This window comes from Mytilus californianus, unplaced genomic scaffold (assembly GCF_021869535.1).
Source record: "Mytilus californianus isolate M0D057914Y unplaced genomic scaffold, xbMytCali1.0.p SCAF_14, whole genome shotgun sequence".
Lineage (NCBI taxonomy): Eukaryota > Metazoa > Mollusca > Bivalvia > Mytilida > Mytilidae > Mytilus > Mytilus californianus.
In genome coordinates, this window is record NW_026262626.1 from 5,041,140 (window position 1) to 5,051,689 (window position 10,550).

The window sequence follows — 10,550 nt, forward strand, 5'->3', positions numbered from 1 at the left end:
AAGCTACCACCTCGCCAGTGACCAGCACCGACGGTTCAACCGTGTCTCAGACTACAGGCACAACAGTATCGGGCACCGAAGGTACAACTGTCTCACAGACTACTGGCACTATAACTGAGACAAATACTGGCACAGCCGCAACTACCACCTCGCCAGTGACGAGAACCAATGGTACAATTGTCTCTCAGACTACTGTCAATACAGCTGAGACAACGACTGGCACAGTCGCAACAACTTCGCCAGTGACGAGCACCGAAGGTACAACTGTCTCTCAGACTACTGGCACTACAGCTGAGACAACGACTGGCACAGTCGGAACAACCACCTCGCCAGTGACAAGCACCGACGGTACAACTGTCACTGCCGCCACCACTTCACCAGTGACTAGCATCAAAGGTACAACGGTCTCTCAAACTACTGGTACTACCGATGAAACAACGACTGTCACTGTCGCCAAAACGTCACCAGTGACTACCACTGATGGTACAACCATCTCTCAAACAACCGGCTCAACAACTTTGACAACAATTGTCACGGACAACACAACTTCACCAGTGACTAGGACCGAAGGTACAACTGTCTCACAGACTAGTAGAAAAACACCTGAGACAACGACTGGCACAATCGCAACTATTACATCGCCATTGACCAGCACCGAAGGTTCAACCGTCTCTCAGACTACTAGAACAACAGTGTCAAGCACCGAAGGTACAACTGTTTTACAGACTACTAGCATTTCAGCTCAGACAACAACAGGCACAGTCGAAGCTACCACCTCGCCAGTGACCAGCACCGACGGTTCAACCGTGTCTCAGACTACAGGCACAACAGTATCGGGCACCGAAGGTACAACTGTCTCACAGACTACTGGCACTATAACTGAGAGAACTACTGGCACAGTCGCAACTACCACCTCGCCAGTGACAAGCACCAATGGTACAACTGTCTCTCAGACTACTGTCAATACAGCTGAGACAACGACTGGCACAGTCGCAACAACTTCGCCAGTGACGAGCACCGAAGGTACAACTGTCTCTCAGACTACTGGCACTACAGCTGAGACAACGACTGGCACAGTCGCAACAACCACCTCGCCAGTGACAAGCACCGACGGTACAACTGTCACTGCCGCCACCACTTCACCAGTGACTAGCATCAAAGGTACAACGGTCTCTCAAACTACTGGTACTACCGATGAAACAACGACTGTCACTGTCGCCAAAACGTCACCAGTGACTACCACTGATGGTACAACCATCTCTCAAACAACCGGCTCAACAACTTTGACAACAATTGTCACGGACAACACAACTTCACCAGTGACTAGGACCGAAGGTACAACTGTCTCACAGACTAGTAGAAAAACACCTGAGACAACGACTGGCACAATCGCAACTATTACATCGCCATTGACCAGCACCGAAGGTTCAACCGTCTCTCAGACTACTAGAACAACAGTGTCAAGCACCGAAGGTACAACTGTTTTACAGACTACTAGCATTTCAGCTCAGACAACAACAGGCACAGTCGAAGCTACCACCTCGCCAGTGACCAGCACCGACGGTTCAACCGTGTCTCAGACTACAGGCACAACAGTATCGGGCACCGAAGGTACAACTGTCTCACAGACTACTGGCACTATAACTGAGAGAACTACTGGCACAGTCGCAACTACCACCTCGCCAGTGACAAGCACCAATGGTACAACTGTCTCTCAGACTACTGTCAATACAGCTGAGACAACGACTGGCACAGTCGCAACTACCACCTTGCCAGTGACGAGCACCGAAGGTACAACTGTCTCTCAGACTGCTGGCACTACAGCTGAGACAACGACTGGCACAGTCGCAACTACCACCTCGCCATTGACCAGCACCGAAGGTTCAACCGTCTCTCAGACTACTGGTACTACCGATGAAACAACGACTGTCACTGTCGCCAAAACGTCACCAGTGACTACCACTGATGGTACAACCATCTCTCAAACAACCGGCTCAACAACTTTGACAACAATTGTCACGGACAACACAACTTCACCAGTGACTAGGACCGAAGGTACAACTGTCTCACAGACTAGTAGAAAAACACCTGAGACAACGACTGGCACAATCGCAACTATTACATCGCCATTGACCAGCACCGAAGGTTCAACCGTCTCTCAGACTACTAGAACAACAGTGTCAAGCACCGAAGGTACAACTGTTTTACAGACTACTGGCATTTCAGCTCAGACAACAACAGGCACAGTCGAAGCTACCACCTCGCCAGTGACCAGCACCGACGGTTCAACCGTGTCTAAGACTACAGGCACAACAGTATCGGGCACCGAAGGTACAACTGTCTCACAGACTACTGGCACTATAACTGAGACAACTACTGGCACAGTCGCAACTACCACCTCGCCAGTGACAAGCACCAATGGTACAACTGTCTCTCAGACTACTGTCAAAACAGCTGAGACAACGACTGGCACAGTCGCAACAACTTCGCCAGTGACGAGCACCGAAGGTACAACTGTCTCTCAGACTACTGGCACTACAGCTGAGACAACGACTGGCACAGTCGCAACAACCACCTCGCCAGTGACAAGCACCGACGGTACAACGGTCTCTCAAACTACTGGTACTACCGATGAAACAACGACTGTCACTGTCGCCAAAACGTCACCAGTGACTACCACTGATGGTACAACCATCTCTCAAACAATCGGCTCAACAACTTTGACAACAATTGTCACGGACAACACAACTTCACCAGTGACAAGTACCGAAGGTTCAACCGTCTCTCAAACTACCGGCACTTCTGCTAAAACAACGACTGTCACTGCTGCCACTTCTTCACCAGTGACCAGCACCGATGGTACAACCGTCTCTAAAACTACCGACAATACCGCTGTAACAACGACTGTCACTGCCACCAGAACTTTACCAGTGACTAGTACTGAAGGTACACTCGTCTCTCAAACTACCGGCATTAACGCTGAAACAACAACTGTCACTGCCGCCACCTCTTCACCAGTGACTAGGACCGAAGGTACAACTGTCTCACAGACTACTAGAACAAAACCTGAGACAACGACTGGCACAATCGCTACAACTACATCGCCATTGACCAGCACCGAAGGTTCAACCGTCTCTCAGACTACTAGAACAACATTGTCAAGCACCGAAGGTACAACTGTTTTACAGACTACTGGCATTTCAGCTCCAACAACAGACACAGTCGAAGCTACCACCTCGCCAGTGACAAGCACCGACGGTTCAACCGTGTCTCAGACTACAGGCACAACAGTATCAGGCACCGAAGGTACAACTGTCTCACAGAATACTGGCACTATAACTGAGACAACTACTGGCACAATCGCAACTACCACCTCGCCTGTGACAAGCACCGAAGGTACAACTGTCTCTCAGACTACTGGCACAACAGTAACAAGCACCGATGTTACAACGGTTTCTCAAAGTACTGGAGCTACATCTGAGACAATAACAGGCCCAGTCCCAACTAACACCTCGCCGATGACCGACGATACAACCGTGTCTCAGACTACTGGCACAATAGTATCAAGCACTGAAGGTACAACTGTCTCACAGACTACTAGCATTACAGCTGAGACAAAAACAGGCACAATTGAAACTACAACCTTGCCAGTGACCAGCACCGAAGGTACAACCGTGTCTCAGACTACTGGTACAATAGTATCAAGCTCCGAAAGTACAACTGTATCACAGACTACTGACACTACAGCTGAGACAACGACTGGCACAGTTGCAACTACCATTCGGCCAGTAACCAGCACCGAAGATACAACGGTCTCGCAAACTACTGGCACAACAGTGTCAAGCACCAACGGTACAACTGTTCCTCAATCTACTAGCACTACAGCTGAGACAACAACAGGCACAGTCGCAACTACCATTTCGACATGGACCAGCACCGAAGGCACAACCGTGTCTCAGACTACTGGCACATCAGTTTCAAGCACCGAAGGTTCAACTGTCTCACAGACTACTGGCACTACAGCTGCGACAACGACTGGCACAGTTGCAACTACCACATCGCCAGTGACCAGCACCGAAGCCACAACCGTGTCTCAGACTACTGGCACAACGGTATCAAGCACTGAAGGTACAACTGCTTCACATACTATTGGCATTACAGCTGAGACAACGACTGGCACAATTGCAACTACCACCTCGCCAGTGACAAGCACCGAAGGTACAACTGTCTCTCAGACTACTGGCATAACAGTGTCAAGCACCGAAGGTACAACTATATCTCAATCTACTGACACTACAGCCGGAACAACAACAGGCACAGTTGCAACTACCACCTCGCCAGTGCCCAGCACGGATGGAACAACTGTCTCTCAAACGACAGGCACATCAGGATCTAGCACCGATGATACAACAGTGTCTGAAACTACTGGCACTACAGCTCAGACAACAACAGGCATAGTCGAAATAACAACCTCGCCAGTAGCTAGTACAGCAGGTACAACCGTGTCTCAGACTACTGGCAAAACAGTTACAAGCACCGAAGGTACAACTGTCTCACAGACTACTGGAAATATAGCTCAGACAACAACAGGCACGGCAGCAACAACTGTCTCGCCTGTGACCAGCACCGAAGGTACAATCGTGTCTGAGACTGCTGGTACAATAGTATCAAGCACCGAAGGTACAACTGTCTCACAGACTACTGGCACAACAATTTCAAGCACCGAAGGTACAACTGTCTCACAGACTACTGGCACTATAACTGAGACAACTACTGGCACAGTCGCAACTACCACCTCGCCAGTGACGAGCAACGAAGGTACAAATGTCTCTCAGATTACTGGCACCACAGCTGATACAACGACTGGCACAACAGTATCAAGCACTGAAAGTACAACTGTCTCTCAGACTAATGGCACAACAGTGTCAAGCACCGAAGGTGCAACTATATCTCAGCCTTCTGGCACTACAACCGGGACAACAACAGGCATAGTTGCAACTACCACCTTGCCAGTGCCCAGCACCGATGGTACAACTGTCTCTCAAACTACAGGAACAACAGCTGAGACAACGACTGGCACAATAACAACAACCACATCGCTAGTGACCAGCACCGAAGCTACAACCGTCTCACAAACTCCTCTGACAAGATTTTCAAGCACCGATGGTACAACTGTGTCCCAAACGACTGGCACAACAGGATCTAGCACCGATGGTACAACTGTGTCTCAAACTACTGGCACAACGGTATCAAGCACCGAAGGCACAACTGTCTCACAGACTACTGGCACTACAGCTGAGACAACGACTGGCACAATCGCAACAATCTCCTCGCCAGTGACTAGCACCGAAGGTACAACTGTCTCTCAGACTACTGGCACAACAGTGTCAAGCACCGAAGGTACAACTATATCTCAATCTACTGGCACTACAGCCGGGACAACAACAGGCACAGTTGCAACTACCACCTCGCCAGTGCCCAGCACGGAAGGTACAACTGTCTCTCAAACGACTGGCACAACAGGATCTAGCACCGATGATACAACTGTGTCTCAAACTACTGGCTCTACAGCAGAGACAACAACAGGCATAGTCGAAATAACAACTTCGCCAGTAGCCAGCACTGCAGGTACAACCGTGTCTCAGACTACTGGCAAAACAGTTACAAGCACCGAAGGTACAACTGTCTCACAGACTACTGGAAATATAGCTCAGACAACAACAGGCACGGCAGCAACAACTGTCTCGCCTGTGACCAGCACCGAAGGTACAATCGTGTCTGAGACTGCTGGTACAATAGTATCAAGCACCGAAGGTACAACTGTTTCACAGACTACTGGCACAACAATTTCAAACACCGAAGGTACATCTGTCTCACAGACTACTGGCACTATAACTGAGACAACAACAGGCACAGTTGCAACTACCACCTCACCAGTGCCCAGCACGGAAGGTACAACTGTCTCTCAAACGACCGGCACAACAGGATCTAGCACCGATGATACAACTGTGTCTCAAACTACTGGCTCTACAGCAGAGACAACAACAGGCATAGTCGAAATAACAATTTCGCCAGTAGCCAGCACCGCAGGTACAACTGTTTCACAGACTACTGACATTACAGCTGAGACAACAACTGGCACAGTTGCAACTATAACCTTCCCAGTGACCAGCAGCGAAGGTACAACTGTGTCTCAAACTACTGGTACAATAGTATCAAGCTCCGAAGGTACAACTGTCTCACAGACTACTGGCACTACAGTTGAGACAACGACTGGCACAGTTGCAACTACTTCCTCGTCAGTGACCAGCACCGAAGGTACAACGGTCTCGCAAACTACTGGCACAACAGTATCAAGCACCGAAGGTACAACTATCTCACAGACTACTGGAACAACAGCTGAGACAACCACCGGCACAATCGCAACTACTTCCTCGCTAGTGACCAGCACCGAAGGTTCAACCGTGTCTCAGCCTACTGGCACAACCGTGTCAAGCACTGAAGGTACAACTGTTTCTCATACTACTGGCACGCCATCTGAGACAACAACAGTTGCAACTATCACCTCGCCAATGACCAGAACAGAAGGTTCAACTGGTACTACTGCTGACAAAACAACTGTCACATCCACCACAACTTTACCGGTGACCAGCACCACAGGTAAAACTGTCATTCCAACAAACGGTACCACGGATGAGACAACGTTTATCGCAACCGTCGCATCTTCCAGCACCAAAGGTACAACTGTCTGTCGTACTAAATGATAGATAAATATGGATACTTATAATTGTTTAATTGCCAAAACAGAATTGAAATTTGTCAAGCTTGGTTGTTCGCTATTTTATATGTTAGACTTAAGTATTGCAATGACTCAAATACTATATATTGTCGTTGGTTGAGTTATTCTGATAAAGGTTAAAGGTCATTTCCCTCAGTCAACGTTGATTTTAAATGGTTGTTTTCATTAGTCCCTTTTGATTTGGATGCTGTCCAGTGGTTTATACTTTTTGCAGCTCTAAACTTTTTGTCTCAAGCGTACATGATGAAGATTATTCCAGAGTCACTTGTGTGAACAATAATCATCGCATGCTGTGTTAACTATATCACTGGGTCGGTACCGTTGCTGTTGGACTATCTATACAATACACTTAAAAGATACTGTTTCGGTTTTGGATACTTCAAAGAGAGATATTAGTATATTGTCAGTGAATCTCATGTTTGTTAAACTATGTCGGTGTGCTAACTACCTCAGGCATCTATTTACAGCTTTTGATTTTTACATTCTCCAATTTTCACTTTCTTTTCGTTTGTTTTTCTTTTTTGCTTGGTTTGGTTGTTCTGTTTAAAGCTTTTGATTTTTAAACTTTCCAATGTTCCCTGCTTTTTCTTTTTCTATTTTGGATGTTAGATATTAAGACCAAAGGCGTGAAAGACGGATTTGTAATTTGAAACATCTTCTCGTTCGTGAATGATGTTATTGTAAAAGTGGGATGTCCAAATTGGCTGTGAATTCCAAGTTCTTTGTTAGGCAATCTAAATAATGTTTTTTTGCATTTAAATCAATATTGTAATAAGCGTTTGCTACATCGGGCTTCTTCAAAGATTGTTTTTTTTTCTGTCTATGCTATTTCATCTTTTAGTATTGACGTTAGTCAGATGATATGTTTAAGCCATGTAAAAAGTGAAATGGTATAATCACACTCTGGCAGGTAAAATTACATTTCCTTTATTCCTAGAATGTAATTTATATAAAGCAAATAACAAACCGTATTTACGTATTTTTAGGAGCACGAGATCTATTTAAGTTAATGGATTTTTATGTTTACCTTGTGCTATTTTGTCCGTTATTTAAGACATTAAGGTGTGTTAACTCACAAGGCCTCCTTATTTGAAACGGTTAGGGGGCGTTAGTACAAATCTATCAAAAAGAGTTCATTTGGTTTTCCTTTGACACTTATCATGTTTTGCTAGCTCTGCAATAATCTCGTTTTTATCTTATTTGTTGTTTTACTCTAAAACGTGCATTAACAATTTTAAATGTCGCTAAGTACACGTAGTGAGACGTCTTTGCAGACGTTTATATGATATACTGCATCTCACAGTTCATGGTGCTAGACAGTTCAATTCCAAGAAGAAAGAAAGTTTTCAAAATAACACAGATAATTATCCAAAAAATATCTCTTATCCATAAAATGTGTCTCAAAGATACACACTCAACCCAATGTCATTGCAAAAAATGAAAAACGACGAAAAGACAAACAACAGTACACAAAACACAACACAGAAAACTAAAGACTGAACTTGTTAGTTGAAAGTTGATAAACTAATATAATTTGTGAAATGTTTACAAACGTAATATTTCCGGTGAACAATTTGAAAAAAAAACTGATCCGATATACGTGTCTGTTTGTTCTCCTGTGAGTTTAAAATCCTAATTGCAATGCTCTCCGTATCTTTTATAAAGTTTATCTTTAAGATAGTGATATGTAATCTATTTTTCATGCAAATGTGTAACAGTTGAAAGATTAAATTGAACTAATAATACAAAGAAAGAGAACTTTGAGGGCACTGGCTACGATTACCCGCAAAAAGTAACAAAAAAATAATTATTGTTTCTTCCGAGACTTATTGTCAAAATGTGATTCCGGACAGGAACCCGTTGGAAGGGTTTTTCTTATACACCATTTGCCGTATACGTATTTTTTACAAATTCGCACTTGAATATGGATTCATGCTTGTTTAAACTAACGCAAAAAACTTTTTTTATAGGTTCAACGACGATAGCTGACGGAACAACAGGTAAGGTCTTTTCTGTGTCGATTTTGTAATAGCATCAAAAGAATTCGCATGGAATGTACATATGAGCATGCATGCACGCACATGTTAGAAAGTTTACATTTCCCGATATAACAGAAGTGCAATATCGCTCGAAAATGAAAAGGTCCATTGTATAAGTATAGGTTTCAAACTGAGTGAGAATTGGATATAGCTTGATATCAACCCGAGTTATTCTATTTCAATTTAATAATGAATTATTAGTCTATTTAAATCAAATTACGAGAGTTGATATCAAACCATATTCAATTCTCACGGGTTTTTAAACATATTGCTCGTATGGTCAACACTCTCATGTGTTCAATAAAAAATTCCGCAAATCTTTGGGAAGTCTTTTCGTATACCAGTATGACGTCATATATCCTGTTCCGGCGTCAAAATTAAACATCAGACATTTTAAACTTTTTGTACGCTTCAAAATGTAATAAAAGTTAACAAAAAAAAGAAGATTTTCAGATGAAAAGTGTGATTGGTTTGTATGTTAATAAAGAATTTACATATGTCCGTTGTCATGGACGACATTTTATCGTCTTAATCTTTGAAAAGCATTAAATGACCAAACGAATAGCAAATGGGAATGTCGTAATATAGTCTAATGATGCTGGATAAGCCAATCAAATTAATGCATTTTTCGTATCACACTCCGTGCAGTGTGATACGAGTAATATATCTTCATGCAAGAAATATGTTATTTCCACGATTTCAAGGCATACACTTTCGCGCGGGATAAACCTTGTGCATCGAAATATGATTAATGAAAACAATTTATATATGATGAAATGAAAACAACACATCGTTAAAAATATATAATTACATAATGACAATTCAGATTCAGGAACAAGCAACTAAAGCTATTCTTAAATAGCCATAATTTCGTTCCTCATATCAGTATTGTTTTTGTTTACAAAGTATTCGAGCAGGGGGTATACTTTCGGCATTTTACGCATCACAAAAATATATTCATGTTTACAGTATAAAGTCCATTGGCTTATGTTGGTTTTCGGATTTCAACCGCCCATATTGCTTTGACAGTTTTTGGCCACCTTTTGATGTAATTTCACGATCAATAAAAGACACAATGGATGGAATTTTAACAAGGAACACAGCTAAAAATACTTCCTTTTAAAACTTCTTAATTTTGGACAGGGCATTGTTTAGGCAAACCTTTATTTTCAGAGTGCATTTAACAGTTCAAAACCAGTTAAAACAATAATGAAGCATGCAATTGATGTCTTTTAGAGTCTGGGTCCTTTAATTAAAATATAATTATCGTTTTGTCGAGTATCCCAATCAAACGAATGAATAAGAAGGCAACACGTGAAATGAATAAACAACTTAACTGCAGCCAATTGAAAAGAATACAACAAGGATTTACAGTACTCCTTGTACTCCGAAATGATGATCTAAACTTTATTGCATGATATCAATTTTGCGGAAGGCTACATTTGATGTAAACTTAATTTTACAGGGTAATAGCTTCGTGTAAAAATCAGAGGAAACTTGATTTAAACTAAAAAAAACGGCAATAATCTTGAATTTCAATACCATTATATTAAAAAAATGAAAACAACACGTAATAAATTTGATGCGTCCGAAGCGCTTTTCTGGATTTACCTTCATCAGGAACGCTCAAAGCCGAATATTTGAAAGTCAATTAATAATCTCTGCATTGTATCGTCTAATGACTCATGCCAAAAAAACTTGTACACATAATG

The 10,550-nt window shown here is 43.3% G+C and overlaps 1 protein-coding gene across 1 annotated transcript in view; it reads left to right on the forward strand.

Annotated features, from left to right (window-relative positions):
* Nucleotides 1-10,550, forward strand: part of LOC127724874 (mucin-16-like) — a gene marked incomplete at its 3' end in the record, with an annotated part of 75,791 nt that overhangs the window by 11,767 nt on the left and 53,474 nt on the right. The window contains exons 13-19 of the mRNA XM_052231879.1: nt 292-1,425; nt 2,542-3,396; nt 4,300-4,494; nt 4,783-5,246; nt 5,832-6,318; nt 6,400-6,684; nt 8,770-8,799. Coding sequence (XP_052087839.1) covers nt 292-1,425; nt 2,542-3,396; nt 4,300-4,494; nt 4,783-5,246; nt 5,832-6,318; nt 6,400-6,684; nt 8,770-8,799 — 3,450 coding nt within the window. The remainder of the gene's footprint in view (nt 1-291; nt 1,426-2,541; nt 3,397-4,299; nt 4,495-4,782; nt 5,247-5,831; nt 6,319-6,399; nt 6,685-8,769; nt 8,800-10,550) is intronic.